The sequence below is a fragment of the Eleutherodactylus coqui genome, chromosome 7 (assembly GCF_035609145.1).
Source record: "Eleutherodactylus coqui strain aEleCoq1 chromosome 7, aEleCoq1.hap1, whole genome shotgun sequence".
NCBI classification, from domain to species: Eukaryota; Metazoa; Chordata; class Amphibia; order Anura; family Eleutherodactylidae; genus Eleutherodactylus; species Eleutherodactylus coqui.
The window spans coordinates 165,173,552-165,192,925 of record NC_089843.1 but is presented as its reverse complement, the minus strand read 5'-3'; the positions used below and the strand labels follow the sequence as shown (position 1 = coordinate 165,192,925).

At 43.5% G+C, this 19,374-nt stretch overlaps 1 protein-coding gene across 1 annotated transcript; it reads right to left on the bottom strand.

Moving 5' to 3' along the window:
• Positions 1-371: 371 nt before the first annotated feature.
• LOC136572924 (dehydrogenase/reductase SDR family member 6) lies at positions 372-19,316 on the bottom strand. Its single transcript, XM_066573955.1, has 10 exons — positions 19,236-19,316; positions 17,346-17,422; positions 16,459-16,537; positions 14,935-15,031; positions 12,139-12,247; positions 11,169-11,229; positions 9,204-9,317; positions 6,876-6,934; positions 6,701-6,793; positions 372-3,851 (listed from the first exon to the last, which is right to left on the bottom strand). The coding sequence occupies exons 2-10, from the start codon at positions 17,415-17,417 to the stop codon at positions 3,798-3,800; spliced, it is 738 nt and encodes a 245-aa protein (XP_066430052.1). The 5' UTR covers positions 17,418-17,422; positions 19,236-19,316; the 3' UTR covers positions 372-3,797.
• Between the last annotated feature and the right edge of the window lie 58 nt (positions 19,317-19,374).

Below are 19,374 nucleotides of genomic sequence, written 5' to 3'. Positions count from 1 at the left end.
TATTTGTTTTATATAAAATCCTGCTCCCCTTGCCATAAAACAAGGAATAGTCATATTGTCACCACTCCCCACTGTATCCCGTACCGGATGTCATGTTTACAGGGCTCCCCAGCCTGCTTACAGGACATCACAGGTACTGCAGCCAACGAGAGCTCACTGATCGAGCACGGAGCTCTGTCATTGGCTGCAGGGACTATAGCGTTCTGTCAACTGGTTGGAACTGCAGACTGTACTCAAACACTGGCAATCAGGACTTCTTGTTTTACAGCAGCGAGAGCTGGATTTTACATATAACAAAGATCTTAGAATACCCCTTTAAGTTGTGGAAAAATCCCTTTAAGTAAAGTGGAGGAAAGGCAAGAAATCAAACATGAAAGTAATCATTTTTATTACTTTGTCTTTAATATTACATCAGGTCTACAAAATCATATTACTTGAAATACTTATTGCCATTTGTCTACTTTTAGTTTAAATTTAAGGTGACATATAGAGTTCTGGCTAAACATTTGAACCTGTACTAAAAATGAGATATTATCAGTAACTGTTCTGTAAATTACAAGGAAAAACCCAAAGATTTAGGTCCCTTTGTGTATATGCAAAATAAATCAAATTTCTGTTAAGCAAAATTATTTATGATTTGAGTGTTTTGTCAGTTAAGTAAAAGCTAAACGAAAGAAAAATAGAATAAATGACATCAGCATTTGCCAATTATACACAATGACACTTAAACACATTAGGTCATGTATTAAAGTGGTCTCAGAGAAAAAAGTAACCTTGTTCAAAGCAACCAATCAGGATTCAATTTAAACATGTCTGAACTTCCAGGTGACTTTTGAGAATGAGCTACTAAGTGTGCATGCATGCACTATTTTGCACTGTTATAGGATTTGAAGGGATCAGGGAAAAAATTATCAAAGCCTGCTGTTATTAAAAAAATTGATCGTTTTCATTTGATCATTTCAGAACTTGTAAAGACTTACATATATTATAAAATAATTAATGCATGGAACATTTCTAAACATGAAAGCTAAATAATCAAAAGAGGTCATCTTTCCCTTAATCATCATCTGGAATATCGCCCTGTTGTAGCAAATTCTCGTAGTAATTAGGTATTCTGTTGGCACAAATTGTTTTAGAGGCTGCAGATAAGTGCAATTATCCACATGAGAGAAGAGTAGATTATTCAGTGTTTCTACATCTTAAGGCCCATTTAGACAACGATTATCGCTCAAAATGCACTCAAAAGCAGTTTTTTTGAGCGATATTGTTGAGTGTAACTGCACCGACATTGTGCAGTTTTTGTTAAGCCGTCGCTGATCTTTCAGAATGCTGAAAGACAACGATGAGCCTTAAAGGGATTCACAGCAGGATACAGCTGATACTATTGTTTCAGCTGCATCCCGCTCCCTGAAGACAGGCAGGGTATGAAGAACAGAGCGGTCCAGCTGAGTTCTACATACCCCGCTCGGAGCGGTCGGCTGTATAACAGCCAGGCGCTCCAAGCAGAGAACAGCTGGATGCAGAAGACAAGCGGGGCCACCCTGCTTGTCTTCTGCATCCTCCGCTCGAAGCGCTCGGCTGTATAACAGTCAGGCACTCAGAGCGGAGAACAGCTGGATGCAGAAGGCAAGCGGCCTCGCTTGTCTTCTGCATCCTCCACACAGAGCGCAAGGCGATTATTCAACATTTGAGCGGTCAGCTTGCGCTGTAAATGACACAACGATTATCACTCAAAAGACATCTTTTGAGCGATAATCGTTGTGTCTAAATGGGCCTTTAGTTAAAACGCACAAGACATAATTCCAAAGCCCAAGGTTCGCTGTATGCATTGCAATGCTGCATAGTATGGAGTGCTACAGACTTTACTTTCCATTCCCTTGTTTTTTGCATGTAAAAACAACACTTTCATAAGTACAATGGACATAAAAATTCACAGTTATTCCTGAACATATCCCGTTTGCATCGTTTTTCCATTACTGTGTTTTCTTTGCATGGCGCTGTAACAGACTAGGATCATTTTTCGTTTATTTGCCTTCATCGTCACATTCTACAACATTAATCTACAAAATAGCTGTTTTTTTTGAAAGTCGCTTAACGTTGACTTTGTTCATTCCCTGAGCCATTCATTTGTACCCTCTATTTTTAAGAAGCTTTCCCTTCCACAGACTCCATCTCTAATTCTCAGTTTTCCCTGATCTTGTGGGTGGTGATTAGCAGCTATTTCATCTCCCATACACTGTATAAAAAGAAAAGGAGATCTTGTTTCCCTATCACAATCTCTCATATACAGAGAGGCAGTGGCAGTATGGAGGGCATTAGAGAGAAGGACCGAGCAGTTTAAGCTAATTTCACATCTGCATTAGGAATTCAGTTTTCCTGTTCTTTTATGGGAGCAGGAAAATGGAATCCCCTGGATGACCGGATACATCTCATAAAAGGAACCAAGCTCTGCTGAAGGACTCCATTGACTATAATGAGGTCTGTTTGGTAAAAATGCCGGGCAAAAGCAGGAACCGAACAAAAACGTCCTACATGCACAACTTTTCCAACCGGCATTTCTTGCCAGATCTGCGTTGGAGGCTCTCAATAAAGCCTCTAATGCAGATGTGAATAGAGCCTTAGCTGTGAAACAGTAAAGCACTTACTGTTAGCTGCAGCATCTGTCTGTCTCTGCTTCTCTCTCAACCAGCTTCTCTTTTCTCCCCTCCATGACTTCTACAGACTTCAGTGGGCAGCTTCTGGTCTGTTAGTGAGTCGTTAGTCTGTGTTGCCTACCAAGACAGACTTTAGCAGCTTTTCAGAGGGAGATGGAGGAGAAAAGGAGCCTGATAAGTGGAGAATAAAGCATTTTTGTCTGCTACAATTTATTACAAAGATTCTCATATTTACTTAAAAGGGGTTTTGTCATTAGGAAAAAAATCTCTACTTACCTATTCCTGCCCGTCAGTCTTCTTACCTCATCTTCTCCTGGCTCCTGCAGTCCCCCTGGGTCACATCACCTGCAGCTGGCTGGATCCTCTTCTTCTTACTGTTTTGGGGTGTCCGTTCTCGGCAGTGTCCTTCTGGCAGGTCAGTGTACATTATGTGACTAGTGACATAACGTTCACTGACTAGCAGGGAACCCTGAGCTATTGCCGAGACTGCGCATGCGTGCTGTCTCGCCGTCAGTGTTCATATACTATTGTCATAAGACAGCGCAAATGTACAGTCGCGGCAATAGCGCGGCATAGGAGTCGTCACTCCATGCTAGGCAGGAAACGCTGCATCACTAGTGATGTAGCGTACATTGACCTGCAGAAAAGAGCCTGCCTGTGAATGGACATAATGTCGCAGGAAGAATAGGATTCAGCCAGCTGGACGTAAAGTGACCCGAAGGACTGGAGGAGATAGGAGAAGATCGATGAGGAGAAGATGCGGTAAGAGGACTGACGGGGAGGAATAGGAAAGTATTGTTTTATTTAATGACAGAACCCCTTTAATCTACCAACAGGAAATAGTCAGGACTCCCTTAGACACATTAGACGATCAGTCAGAAACTCTGGAGAGTACAGTTGATGTTCATCTAACATGTACGGGCATCATTAGGACTATGAACAAGAAAAAATAAAGTCTGGTTGTTATGGATGACAAGGAGACTCTGTGGTTTTGATACAAGACTTATTTGTATATTAGAACTTGAGTATTTTCAGCTTTAAAAAAATATTTCTGGTCACATTTACTTTCGTTTCACACACTTTTCTATTTCCATTGATTTTTGGTGAGTTGGTTCATCTGTTATCAAAATCATCTCCTACGATTTACAGACTCCAGCCGCCATCAATAATGTGTGCGTTGCCAGAAACATAAGCAGACTAAAAAGACAAGAAGAAAACATTCATCTTAGAAGTAATACTATGGAGATCACATATAACATAAGAGTGCAGAAGCTAGGAACTATGAAGGATTTTACAGCACCACATCATATGGGAGAACACATTATGAACAGTCTGCAGATAACCTTCATCTAGCATTCCGGTGATGCAAACGAGGATGCAAAAAAACCAACAACTTTCTTTAGCAGGGGTGAATATGGTGCAACCTTCAGATAATGATGACCGTCATATATAGTTGCCAAAACAGATCTAAAATTTATTTATAAGGACTATCAATCAATCAAGCTTGGACTTTTCTGAGATACACCATCAGGGACGTGTATCCCAAGTGAGCACTGAGGAAGAGGTTCACATACTTCGAAACTCGTATACAATCTGGTTCTTATAAATAAATTTAGATCTCTTTTGGCAAATATATAGGACAGTCGTCATGTGGGTATAACATTTCGTAGGATGGGCAGCACCCTCCCAGGAAATAATACCAGAAAAAAAAAGAAAGAGTTCTCCATCCTATGTCTGGTACTTAGCAACAGGTCCTTTATTCTATATTTCCTCACACCAGGGTTGCTCCACTTCATCTTTTTCTTCTATTTCTGCAGTGATGCAAACGAAGACCAGGCAATGCCATTCAGTCAGCCCTGGGGAGCTAGAAACGATACCAAGGCTGTTTCTAGAGTAAAACGCCGCCGTTGTCAGGCCCCAAATTAAACTAGATTCGTCGCTGAAGACAATCTGGTTCCACTCCGTAGCAGTCCAGTTTTGTTGCTTATGACAAAACTGCAAACGGAGGCGACAGTGGGTGGATGTCAAAGATTATGGTGCCATAATGGGTGCGTAGAGAGCAAGCACCTGGAAAATGTTCAGATGATACAGGGGCCTGTAATGATGGTGCCACCTTGTCTCTGGATGGCGGACAACAAAACCGATGGAGCTGCTTGTGCTTGTCACATGAGTCTCTCTACTGGTGGACTGTCAAGGGCATCCTGAGCCCGATCACCTTGTGTGCCCACACGCATCCACTGGTCCCAACACAGCTTAACATTCTGGTCAGAACGGCCCAGATGGTGGGCAATTAGTCGATACAACCATCCTGTCACCAACTGTCACTGCGTCCGTGCCACGGACCGCGGGAAAGCAGGAGTTTAGAAAAAAACAAAAAAAAAAAACAGTGGTCACTACACACAAGTAGACTCTGAGCAGTTTTATAGGCCAAGGGGGGACCGCTTTTAGGGCCTCAGGTGGCAAGACCGTTCATCTAATCACACCCCAACTCTAATCATTTGCATATCTGCCTGAGATGTAACTGCATGCAAAGTCTTGCAGCAAAACAACTCCTCCTTCTAGGGGCTTAATTTTTTTAAAATAAAGTGCAGACATAAACGGGCTGCTGCAGTCTTCCAGAATTGGGCTGGTGGGACTAGATTGGTAGTGCTGGACAAAGAAGTCCACTGAAATGATGAGTATGCTTTCCCCTCTCTATTTAACACCATTGCCCGCTCTTGTAACTTTTTCTACATTTCAGAAAACCCCTTTAAATGCAATGAGAACTGTCTAAATTTGTATAACACCACAGAGCCCATAACAGTTATGATATAGGCAGGACACAGAAGTAGGTCAGTGACAAGAGCATTCTTTACGGCCAGCTCAGAGAAGATAACTAGCGATGCTAGAGCTTTCTTTTTCAGCGACAACTAACGCACCTCTAAGGACAGTGTAAGCTTTATGGGAAAGCGCTCAGCTGATCTAACTGGATCTGTTACAGTATGTTCACACTGCAGAATTCACAGCATGAATTCAGTCTCTATAACCCGTGTGACAATCTGGATCTGCAGCCGCCTTCACTCTGGGGTGAAATCTGCTACAAATCAAAGTAAAACACCGCACCATACGGTTTGGATTTTGATGTTTATTTTGCTAATTTGTGAACGAACCCCAAATGGGATTTTGTTTTATTGTCCAGGGCAGTGGTGTATGGACCATTATATAATGGGGGCCATGACTCAATTCAAGGATGCACATTAATTTAACATAGTAGTCACATACCACTCTTAAACGCCCTATCTCCATATTTCTAGAAACAGTAGTTTTATGCTCCCCCCCCCCCCCTATAACACAGATTCCCTATGAAACAGCTCAGCCAAATAGCCCCCAGAAACATTAATGTCCTACAGGCCTCAGGTACAATTGACAGAAGGTTCACCTGAAGTTCCTGGCCACTGGGGAGGAGACCTGGGGTACCTACACAGGATGCCCAGTGTTACTTAAGGCCCATTTACACACACAGATAATCTTTCAAAAGATTGCCATTAGAATGTTATCAGCTTCATTTGCATGCAAATGAGCTTCTGGCAGCTGTTGCAGAACTCCGCAGGAGGTCTGAGCCCTGTAATTAGCTCCATTGTTCAGCCACAGGCCCTAAGAGAAAACAATGTAATCTCTAGCTCCCCGTGGAGTATTCAGCACCATGGACAGCAAAGACAGCATTTATCAGCTGTTCTGCTCAACAATAGTTTTCAAGCAGAACTGAAAAACGGGCACATTTAGACAACAATTATCGCTGAAACTATGTTTTTTGAACAAATTTTGAGCGATAATCGTTGTGTCTAAATGGGCCTTTGGAGGACACATAAAGCAGTCAGGTGGTGAGTAAACCATTATTGAAATAGATAGGTAAGATGGGGCCATAGGCTTTAGAGGATCTCAATGGATTTTGCCTCTCATAAAGAGATGACTATACACTGGATGCATAAGTACATTGTTCCGATTTTCATCCTCATTTGTCTCTCCTGTTTATGTTCCACATTTGGAAACATCGAGAAAGCACTTACTTCATCAGAAGCCAGGTACACACAGAGATGAGCAACTTCTTCTGCTGTGGCCATTCTGCCAGTTTTTTGTCTTGCGAGGAAGTCCTTTAAAGCCTAGTTAAGTCATAGGAAAATGGCGAATTATCTGCAAATAGATCATTTCAGCTAGAAATACTAGAATATTTCCTGTTCTTACCTGTTCAGGGTTTGGCCTAGCTTGGATCCTTTCTCTCAATGATGGTGTATCCACAGTCCCTACATAAATGTATAATCTGTACTTTAATGCAAATCATTACAATGACAATTAATCCTTAGTGTAGGCAAGAGAAAAATAATGACGCCATAATGATAGTTACATTTACTTTGCACATAGCAATAGGGGTTGCAAGGGTCGCAATTGTGAATGGGCCCATAAACTAGGGGGCCTAAGGGCCCCCTTACCACTAATATTGCTGGGTGTTTTTTTATACTCTTTTACAACTTATGACTTGGAGTGGATGTAATAATCAATGACAGGCTGTATTTCTTAGGCTGCACTTTCTTGTGTGGAAGCCCCACATATATCTACAAATGACAGACAACATGCAGTCTTCTTTCTGTCACTGCAGAAGGCCCCTGAGTGACAGTCTGTTGGAAATTCCCTCAGTGGGCTCAGTGTGTAATGTGCCCCTCACATGGCCCTGCTATACATGCTCGGAGGCCTTGTGTGGCACAGAGTGTTAAGGCAGCAGTATGCAGTCCTAAGCTCTCGCTCATGACCTGAAGGTTGCAGGTTCAATCCCTGCTTGGTTCAGGTAGCTGGCTCAAGGTTGACTTGTAGAGTAGAGTACCTATAATTACCTGAAAGCGCCATACAAACAACAAGTCCTGTCTCGTCCCACATGCTACAGGGCTCATGGCATGTTTTCATATAACCCTTAGGGTGTGATTCGCCGGCCAAAGCTTTCCATAGCGTTGCTATGGAAAGCGTCGTCCCCCTGTCCACAAGCGGAGATTCGTGTGCAGCGGCGGCGATCTGCCGCGGGTCTTCGCAGTATGAAAAGTATATGCAAAAACGTGTTTTGGAAAAATGCATGTGTTTATCAGTTGACATTACTGAGATGAACATTTTTACATGCTTTTTTCAAATGCGATTTTGGTGTATTTGTAAACACAGACAAAAGCACTGCTGTGTAATAGCATCCTTAAACAAGTTTTCTAAAATACACAAAGTTCTGAGTTTCAGGTGCTCTTCCCCATTTGTCTGTTCTGCTGTTTGCAATCCACTTTCAACGAAGGGGTGTGTAGCAAGCCTAACATTTTGCCAGTAGTTCACTGTACTGATTTCCTTGTCCATACTTCCCATGCTGCATTGCACTCTGGTCCAATCAGATAATGATAATGTGTGTAACATATGCACATACACAGACACACACCACATAATACAATAGTAGGAGAGGAAGAGACTGTGGAAATTGTCATCACAGTGTCTGCAGACCTGTCAGTATGCAGTCTGTAAGTTGTAAGTGCAGGGGAGCCGGATGTGAAGATAGCCTCTCCCCCCTATTGCTATGGAAACATCATTGTTTCCTGATTACTAAAGAATCTCTGTAATAAATGACAGAGAATGGATTGTAGAGAAGCTGAAAGGGATTTAGAGTAGTAAAGCAACAATATTTTTAATGCAAGCAGATTGCAGAAATGATGTGACTAATGCAAGCTAGTGGATGAGCACAAGTTGTCTGAAAAGTTAGTGCCCCTTTATACTCCAAAGGGCTAATGCCCACTGCCAAATTTATACTGCGTTCCCCACGGCGTAAATCCGCGGCAGAATAACGTAGCTATTAGGTTCTATTGAACCTAATGGCTCAGTCCTCACATGCGGAATTCTGCCACGGATTTGCGCCGCGGGAAAAAAAAAAAAATCGCGACATGTTCTAATTCACCGCGTTTTTCCGCGGCGGGAGATCTCCATTAATATAGTATTAATGGAGAGCAAGGGAAAATGCGGTAAAAACCGCATTTTTCCGCAATCGCCAGCGGGGACTTTTGTTTATTCCCGCAGGATTCCTGTGGTGTAAAACTGCGGGCGTGTCCCGCTCTGTCTGTGGGCAGGAGGCCTACTTGCCCTCACTGCTGTGTTGTCCAGTGTTTTTAATGATGATGAGAACTAATCCGTTTGTTGCTAAATTTCTGCAGGCATAACAATCAGCCCGTGTAAACAGGCAGTGGTTCACCTATGAACAACTGCCTGTTTACTGTGAAAGGATGTGGGCGGCTGGAGCGATCTCTGGCCTGCTCAGCCTCCATTCATTGAGCTATCATCACTGCTGTGTGAAGGAGCAATTATCGCTGAGATGACTGCCGGACACTAAAACGCTTGACAGACCTCCTGTGTAAAAGGACACTATGACGAGGATCTTTTGTCAGCTAATGAAAACTGAACAGGACAATAGAAAGAGCATTTTTTTGTGTGTCGTTGGATTATGTAAAGGAGAGCGTATATAAAGCTTTACATTGTGTTCTACCATTGTAGTTCACTTACCTGGACATATACAGTTACACCGAATCCCTTGCTCAATGAAATCTGCAGCAACAGACTTTGTGAGACCAATGACTGCGGCCTTTGAAGTGCTATATACACATCTATTTACCACTCCTGCAAGGAAAGAATAACACAAGTATAATTGCCAAATGCATAGTGTATGAGGCCTGTGTCACAGGCAGATACAATTACCTGTAACGAGCGGCAGTCAACGATATAGCAAGTTGTATAATGAGGTTTAACACTGATAAATATAAGGTTCTGCACACGGGCAGAGGAAAGACATGTCACCATTACACACTAAATGGGAAACTACTGGGGAACACTGACATGGAAAAGGACTTGGGGGGTTTTAGGGAACTATAAAAGCTTAACTGAAGCAACCAGTGTCAGGCAGCTGCTGCCAAGGCAAATAGGATCATGGGGTGCATCAAAAAAGGTCTAGGAGCACATGACGAGAACATTGTTCTTCCTCTTTACTGGTTAGACCACACATGGAATATTGTGGACAGTTTTGGGGACCGGTCCTCAAGAAGGACATATCAGAGCTTGAGCGGGTTCAAAGGTGGGCGACAAGTAATAAATGGAATAGGTGAACTACAGTAACAAGAGAGGTTATCAAAATTGGGGTTATTTAGTTAAAAAAAAAAAAAAAAAAAAGACGGTGGAGGGGCAATCTAATAACCATGTACAGATATATCAGGGGCCAATACAGAGATCTCTCCATCATCTATTTATACCCAGGACTATGGCAGTAACAAGGGGCTCTACATATAGAGGAAATAAGCTTTCTACACCAACATAACCCCCTTCTATGTTGGAGTAGAAACCTTCTTTCCTCTATATGTAGAGGAAGTTCCCTTGTTATAGTCACAGTCCTGGGTACAAATACAGCAATGGAGTGATTTCTGTCCAGTTCTTTACAGTAAGAGCAGAGAGACTATGGAACTCTCTGCCAGAGGACGTGGTGATGGTGAACGGTCTAAAAGAGTACAAGAACAGTCTGGATGCCTTTCTTCAGTGTAAAAGTATTACATGTTATAGTCACTAATAACTTCAGAAGGGTCGGTAATCCAGGTAGTTATTCCGATTGCCAGATTGAAGCCGGGAAGGAATTTTTTCCCCTAAAATGAGGAAAATTGGCTTCTATTTCATTGGGTGTTTGTTGCCTTCCTCTGGATCAACATTGGAGGTTAGGGGGGGTAGCAGGCTAAACTAGATGGACATATGTCTTTTTTCAGCCTTACATACAAGATGAGCATTTATAAATTACAATTCTCACGTTTTTTCATGCCAGCAATCGCTTTTCTTCTTCCTATTATTATGCTGTCGCATTATAAGCAGGCAGAAGTCCAATTACACAAATGGATACACTAAAGTCAATGGAAGCCACCGGACCTGCGGCCAGTCTGCAATCGACATTGCAGACAGGCTGCGGATTCCGCAGGAAAAGCAGGCTATTTAGAAAAAAAAAACCTGTACATCGCATGTCCGACGTTTAAACAGGCAGATCCTTGATGACCCAAGGAATATGAAACTATTAACCACTTCGATCTAAATCATGGATGGACTAAATTATGTTTAATGTTAGCCACGAAGACCTACCGGGCTCAAGGAAATGAAAAAAAGATCATGTCCCTGCTGCCTAAAACAGACGGATAATCCCTGAGAACATTGGCATGGCTTTAATATCTTGGCCCTAGTCCACAGATACATACATACCTAGGCCCTCCACCTGATAAATGATTTACACGTGCCACTGTATATAATGGAACATACATATATAATCCACATACATATTCATTTTTACAGAGCGGCTGGGTGGGCGGCTGTCTTGTCCCATTTATGCCAAACCAATCAAAGCAGAAAAAGCAAAGTAAATGAAAACCCACCATACACAAAAAGAAACCATAAATAATGTTTTATAGTAAGTAACAAATAGGTAAAACATTAAATGATGTGTACCTTTAATACTGGAGGCCACAGATGACATGTTGATAATGTTCCCTGATTTTTGGGCAAGCATCTAGAAAACATTAAGAATTACATTGATACTAATTTCCAATATTCTTTCGAACTTTTCTGTGTTATTGATAAAATGCCCAGCTAGGACAGGGTTAAGGGATTCTACAGGATTAGAAAAACATGGCTGTTTTCTTCTAGAAAGAGCGCCACATTTTCTATCCGTCCCCCTTGCTCACATATATTTGATAATTTAAGAAGTAGTAAGAGACAGATGGAAGAGGGAGTACGACTGCAGGTCAGATTATACAGGACAAGCACAATGCAGCATAAATCCCGAATTACAATGAGGCCGGCTTCACACGGACGTATCTGTGCGCGCTGTATGCAGTGAATACAACCCAGTTATTCTACTGGGTTCTTTCACATGCACAGAATTTACGTGTGAGTTTTTGCATAATTGAACACCAAAGGTCCCCATAGAAGTCAGTGGGGGGTGCAAAATGTGTAAGTAATAAGCAAGGAGATGCGTTAAACACTGCATAATTCTGGAACTAATTAGCCATTTCAATTGGTGCTTTTGTTTGTGGCGGGCAGAAGACGTACAGTAAAATAAACCCATATGTGCACAAAAAAAGCATCGTTCATAGCACAAGAACATCACGCTAAGGTGCGTGCAATTGCGCTTGAGTGAAGCCAACCTCAGTTACAATAAGTTCGAGCATGTGCAACCACCACTGCATTCAATCTGATGGCACAGCGCATAAATGCAGTGAGCCTGCAAGCGACAGAAGGACATGGGACTCCCGTTTTCAGGTTAGGTAGGGGTCCTAGCGGTTACCCTCACCAATCAAACTTTTATCACCTATACAATGGATAGGTGATAAAAGTCTATTATGGTACAACGCTTTAGTACAAGCGTCTAACAATACATTTTGCACTCTATGGATGAATGAGAACAATGTACACTTACTTTTGGCAGGAATGTTTTGATCATGAGATACATGCTCCGCACGTTGAGATTCATAGTAAAATCCCAATCCGCCTCCTCACAATCCAATATGGTTCCATGGTGAACAAAGCTGTAACATAACACACATTACAATGTAAAATGAACAAGCTTTAGGATAAAGAGTGATCAGTACACCGCTACATAAGGAACAAAATCATGAAGAACAGTTTGACTGAATTCTTACTGTATACAATAAGGCACATTTATTAGAGGAGCACTCCAGGTATATATACTGTGTTATGCCTGCCGGAGGGCCGGTGAACGACACAGGTATTCAAAGAACCATTAAAGAGCTAATCCCAGCGTTATTACAGCCCTCTCTTAGACCCTGCATTAGGCATATAAAACTGAGTTTTTATTTTACTTGGAGTGTTCCTTTAAGACTGAAAAACTAGTGAAGCATTGCACAGTACCAAACTTTTTTCTTTTTACTGTATTCTCTAGCACTGTACATACTGGCTGGCTATATTGTGTCAGCATGTATCCACCTATCTCTCGTCACTCCTATGGCTCTTGCTCATTTTCCAGTACCAATCCCTTCACTGGCTATCCATTCCCCAGCAAATTTAGTTCCAAGTACAAGTAATGCCATACAAGGCTGTCCACAACCCGTCCCTCCATACATTCCAACCTAATGTCCAGATAACTTCCCATCATCACAAAACCACCATCTCTGCTCTTCTCTTGTCTACTCATCACCTCGTAGTTTTCTCCCATGCATCCCCCAGACTCTGAAACTCACTAAACCCATCAGATTCTACCCTACCTTTGAAACCTTCAAAAGGCAACAAGGAAATCTACCTCTTCCAAAAAGCCTATAGACTAACATAACCCTACTGCCCCTAGACTTACCATATCAGTACCTTCTACCCTAACCTACTGTCTCCTTCCCCTTCCAATGTAAGCCCTCTCTATCAGAGTCTACTCTACCTTGATACTGGTCTGTCACTCGTTTAGGGTTGGTTCACATTAGTGTTTGGGGGTTCCGATTTCCTGCTCAAATTGGGGAGCAGAAAAATGGCACCTCCTGGCCGAACAGATCCATCTTATGATGCCACTGAATGGATCCCATTGACTATAATAGGGTCTGTTCGGTTTCTGGCTGGGCTCCCGGCTAGAATAAAATAGAGCAGCCTGCTGCATCATTTTTTGCCTCTGTTTAAATGGAATTAAGCTATGGCGGTCCCGAATGGAATTTCTGATGCTGATGTGAATGAGACCTTAGTCATGTCTATTGCTTGTGTTTTTTCTGTTATGTAATATGAGCACTTTTTCATGTCTGTCTACTGTCTCTTACAGTATGTCTTCTCTCTACCTAAAACTGAACCTCTCAGAAACTGACCTACTGGTGTTTCCGCCCTCTACTAACCGACCTCCTCCTGACATCTCCATCTCAGTGTGTGGTGCCACCATAACTCCCAGACTGCACGTCGGCTGTCTTGGGGATTATATTAGACTCCAATCTCTCCTTTACTCCCTATATCCAATCTCTGGCCCAAACATGTCACCTGCACCTTTCACCATTTTCTCACCGTGAACACGCTAAAAACGCTCACTGTTGCCCTCATCTACTCTCGGCTCGATTATTGCAACTCGCTGCTGATCGGTCTCCCCCATGCCAGACTCTCCAATTTATCCTAATTGCAGCATCCAGGCTCATCTTCTGCCCGGCAGCTACTCGGATGCCTCTGCCCTGTGCCAGTCCCTGCACTGGCTGTCTGTTAAATACAGAATTAAATTCAAACTCACTGCCTTCATCCATAAAGCTCTCCATAGCACTGCGCTGCCCTACACTGCCTCCCCCATCTCAATCCACCACCCAGCCCGCAACCTCCACTCCGCTAATGAAATCAGATTAAGGGCCCCTTTAATTTGAACCTCTCTCTCCTGCCTCCAAGACTTCTCCAGAGCAGCACCAGTCCTCTGGAATGCGCTACCCAAAAACTATCCAAGCAATCCCTTACATACAATTTCAGGCGTGCTCTAAAAACGCACCTCTTCAGGGAGGCATACCGTATCCCCTAAAGCAAACCCCTCTGTACTCTGCCTGATAACATGCTCCCTGTCCTGCTGACTGCAATCCTTGCTAGCCGTAATCAACCGCCCCCTGCAGTCATACCGATTCTGCCACTATACGGCCTGACCATTGTTTGTGTATAGCATCCCTCACTCTCCACCTCACCATACTGCGCACATCTCCAGCCCCTTTACCTTCTGTATCACCTCATTAGTAGTATGTAAGCTCGTTGGAGCAGGACCCTCACCCCTATTGTTTCCATCAATTGATTACTACATGTAAGAGTGGTTTTGTTTCTGTTCTCCCCATGTAATAATAATTACTGCACTCTGGAATTAGTAGTGCCTTATTATATAATAATATATCTGACACTGTGTTGTTCATCAATGCTTTTACTACATTTTACAGCAAAATTTTTAAAATACAAATCAATCACAATCCCTGATTGTGTGAGGGGAATGCAAACAATAATGGCTTGTGTGGAAAACACATTGAGAATTTCAGAATTACGGCATCATTGGCACATAGGGGGATCTCCTCTGTTACTGTATTTCACAGTTAAAACTCACTACTAAGTACAAATGTTATATGTGGGGTTCTGAAAGGCATTGGAATAAATGGCAACAACATACATGAAGGCATGTGATGTGACTAGCTGATGTGTTGGTCACTGCAGCTCTGTGCTATATAATGTATCAGGATGGAAGGGCTGTTAGATACGGCGGTCCCAATTTACTTACCCAGCTACATTGAAGAGAACATCGATTCTATCAATCTCCTGGCAGAGCTTTTCAATTTGTTCCTTCTTTGTGACATCTACTACTCTTGTCTGAATACCTGCAGCAATTATATACAAATCACATTTACTGGTTATACAGTACAGCTTCTTAGTTCTAATTATTCTGCTAAGAAAACAGTTGGCAAACCAAACAACCAAACAACCTCCCTCCTGCAGCCATCAGCTGGTTCTGCCCGTTCTGTGGAGCTCACACCAGAACGTTAGTGCCACCTCTGTGTTTATGTCAATGAGACTAGAATGATATCTCAGTGTGGAGGCAGGCCACAAAATCCACGGTGCCGAGCCACCATGCACAAACATCTCTCTAGTCTTAATGAATTACAGCCCAGGCTGAAAAAATGGGGCGAATTCAGCAGCCCAGGCTAAGGTACTTTTACATGGGCCGATAGTCACCCAAATAAATCACTTAAACGAGTGATTATGGGTGACTGCCCCCCCCCCCCCCCATGTAGGCTCGGCAACCGACAGGATACAGAGCAAAAATTACTCAGTAGACGTTAGCCACCCTGTTTCAGCTAACTGAAAGAGAACGACAAGTGAGCGACTTCTCTCTCAGTCCATCTATGAAGACTGCCTTTTCGCAGTAAATGGAGGTGGACGGCTGGTAGAGATCTCTGGTGCTCTTCCCCGCCATTCGCTCAACGACTATTGCTGCTGTGTGTAACTACTTATCCTGTCTTAAACCCCCCTAAAGTTACGTTCATGTGTAGCGTATAATCCGCGCCAAAATTTGCAGCATTTCCACATCAAAAGCCATGTCAAAATTCAGACCACTATTTTTTAGTGCTGTTCTTCGTTCACATTAGTAAAGAGTGCTGATGTTCCCTTTAAGCAAGTATGTTTTATGGCGTCTGCCATTTATTGGGCACAGTGTCTCTTCAACAATTTGGGAAATTTTATGACATTGAATCGTGGTTACAATTCCCAGTTCGGGTGCGTTCACATGTCGCTGATTTGCTGTGAATTTTCCACAGCAGGAACAAACCCATAAAAAATCTGGACCATCTGATACAAATCTTGTATCCGCAGCACATTTCACCCCTTTAGGTAAAATGGTACAGATTATGCAGCACTAGAGATGAGCGAGCGTACTCGGATAAGCACTACTCGCTCGAGTAATTGGCTTTATCTGAGTATCGCTGTGCTCGGGTCTAAAGAGTCGGGTGCCGGCACGGAGCGGGGAGCTGCAGGGGAGAGCGGGGAGGAACGGAGGTAAGATCTTTCTCTCCTTCTCTCCCGCCCGCTCTCCCCTGCGACTCACCTGTCAGCCGCGGCGGCACCCGAATCTTTAGCCCCGAGCACAGCGATACTCAGATAAAGCAAATTACTCGAGCGAGTAGTGCTTATCCGAGTACGCTCGCTCATCTCTATGCAGCACATTTTATGCAGAAAGTCAACAGCAAATTGGCTCTGTGTGAACACATCTGTCCGGAATAACAAGCACTAGCCAGGTGGAGAGAACTACCTTTGTACGATTCCAGAGCTTTCAGCTTTTCCTCATTGATGTCTGTTGCAATCACTGTTGCTCCTTCTTTAGCAAATGCCTAAAGACAGAAAAACAATAGAACTACTACAACCATTTATCAACCGTTAGCAGAAAAACACTTCCATCTTACACAATTCATTTTCTAACCAACCTGAAATATAAGCCCTACCCCCAAAATAAGCCCTAACCAAACTACATAAAAAAAAGCAATACATTACCTAGCAGGCGCCGTCCGAGTCCCTCCCGCTGGTTTCCAGAGTCCCGGCATGCTTGCTTGCAGTCCTCAGCCGCCGACAGGAGATCGCTTTGTAGTAACGGGGTTTGCAAACTCCGCCTCTAGCAAGCGATGGCTCTGATTGGTCCTCAAGTGCTGCGGCTAAACCAATCAATGCAGCGCTCGATGAACCAATGCGATGGCTGTGATTGGTTCTTCAAGCGCTATATTGATTGTTTTTTGAGCGGTGCAGTTGAGCCAATCAATGTGCAGTGCTCGATAAACCAAGGCGATGGCTGTGATGGGTTTTTTGAGCGCCGTCTCTGATTGGCTGAGCCGCGGCGCTCGTGATCCAATCACACTACTTGCTTGCTGGAGGAGGGGTATTCAAAGCCCCGTTACCAGGAAGAGAATGCTGTCAGCGCGGAGGACACAACAGCCTGCCGCTGCTCCGCAGACCAACACAAGGCACCAGAACGCCCTCGTCTAGGCAAGTATAAGACACCCTGAAAATAAGACACTGTACCTCTTTTGGGGCAAAATTAATATAAGACAGTGTCTTATTTTCGGGGAAACGCAATAAGGTGACTGCACAATTTAAATAACTGGAGAGCAGTGATATTGACTAAACAGGGTGAATCAACGGACTTACAATGGCAGCAGAATGTCCAATTCCTTGCGCTGCTGCTGACAGCAAAATTACTTTTCCATCCAAGCGACCCATTCTAGCTGAAATAAATCAACAGAAAACATCTAATTACATATGTAATAAAAGCAACATTTTGTCTCCAGCTACTGATCCACATCATACATGTCCAATAACTACCAGAATTGTTAGTAAACTTCAGCATCCCCTTCCTGTTCACTGATGACAACATCCGGCCCGCTGCACTGAACAGTGAGCAGAGCCACCAGATGATGGACGGAAGCCTGAGCCGTAGACCCCGTCCATCAGAAAACCCCTGTAAGGCCCCGCTTGCGTATATAGCCACCCCACCTTCTCTGTTTACGTGCCATATTTATTAAAGTGACAGCGTATAGCACAACTTTAACCCCTTAACGCCACAGGATGTTAAGGGGTTAAAGTACCTGAATGCATGGTACTTAATGCAACAGGACATAAACTTACAACCTGCGAATGGCGGGGGCGCAGGAGTGAGCCCATGCGATCCTCCAGTGAGAGCTGGCTGTGACTAGTAGTGCCAGCCTGCCACTGCAACAATGGGGATCGATGAGAACAGCAATCCCTGCTGTTAACCCCCTAAATGCCGCAATGTACATTGACTGGGCATTGCATTATAATAGCTTTTATGGTTCAAGTCCCCTACAGGGACATAACTAAAAAAAGTTTGATAAAAATACTGTTAAAAAAAAAAAACTTTCCCCAATTTTTATTAAAAAATAACCCCCACATATTTAGTATAATTGTAGCCATAACGACCTGTACAATAAATTGAATATGCCATTCATCCTGCATTGCCAAAACCGTAAAAAAACAACTAAAAAACGGACCCAAAATGCTTATTTTGCCTCCTAAAATATGCAGTATAAGTGATGAAAAAGTTGTATCTACCTCTAAATGGCACCAATGCAATCTACAGCTCGTCCCGCAAAAAAAACAAGCCCTCACAGAGCTCCATCCATGGGAAAATAAAAGAACGCATGGGACTTTGAATGCTCCAATGTCAAAACAGGTACATTTCCCCCCCCCCAAAAAAAAAAAGAAAAGCCTTAAAAAAGAAAAAAAAAAAAAAAAAAAGTTTGTATCGTCATAATCGTACCGACCCGCAGCAAACATCATGTCCTTTATGTTGTATGATTATGCCCCTGCACACAGGTGGAAATGCTGCGGAAATTTCCCGCCCCTGGATGCCTGCATAGGAGTGCATTGCAAAACGCAATCCTATGCAGACGGTTGCGATTTGTCCGCGTGAAAACACACACGGAAAACTAATCGCGGCATGTTCTATTTCCGTGCGGGTCGTGCAGAGGCCGGCACAGAAATGTCACTCCCGGCCGCGCTCTGCGCTGACAGCCAGAACATAAAAGAGCCAGAGCCGCGGGACAGGTGAGCGCCACACTGGTAGGGGCTCAGGTCCGCTGCAAGAATTCTCACAGTGGGGTCTGACACGGCCATCTGCAGGCGGCCATACATTGTTCAAAAAAAAAGACAATGCATTTCCTCTCTCTGCCGTCCAAAAACAGAAAACTTTTACAATACAGCATGTGCGCCCAAAAATGGTACCAATGACAACTGCAGTTTGCCACGCAAAAACCAAGCCGTCACCCGGCCGCGCAGACGGAAAAATGAAAAGTTATGGCTTTTTAAAAGTGAAAATTAAAAAACCTTCGGAAAAAAATAGGCCTTAAGGGGTTAAATGGCTTTGATCAATTTGCAACCCACTCCATACAGCAATGATGAAAGACTGAACCCTGCTGAGGGGGCACCGTGCCCGACAGACCCCATACATGTGCCAGTGCTTGCATCTGCTGTATGCTGGTACCGCACTACGGACTATCGGTTAGATACCGGAGCACCGACCTGTGTTCACGGCCCCGGGCTGCACTGCGCGAGCTTTGGACTGTCAGCAGTCACGTGGCACAAAGGAACCACTTCCCGCTGATTTAGCATAAGAGCATTCGTTACAGGCGGTCACATGGAGCCGGGCGCCATCTAGTGT

Bases quoted from the DNA above. Each gene is read 5' to 3' on its own strand.
- LOC136572924 (XM_066573955.1), bottom strand. From the start codon at position 17,417: ATGGGTCGCTTGGATGGAAAAGTAATTTTGCTGTCAGCAGCAGCGCAA. The intron at 16,538-17,345 runs GTAAGTCCGTTG...TTCTGTCTTTAG, and splicing joins TTGGACATTCTGCTGCCATT to GCATTTGCTAAAGAAGGAGC. The intron at 12,248-14,934 runs GTAAGTAAATTG...GTTATGTTACAG, and splicing joins GTTCTCTTCAATGTAGCTGG to CTTTGTTCACCATGGAACCA.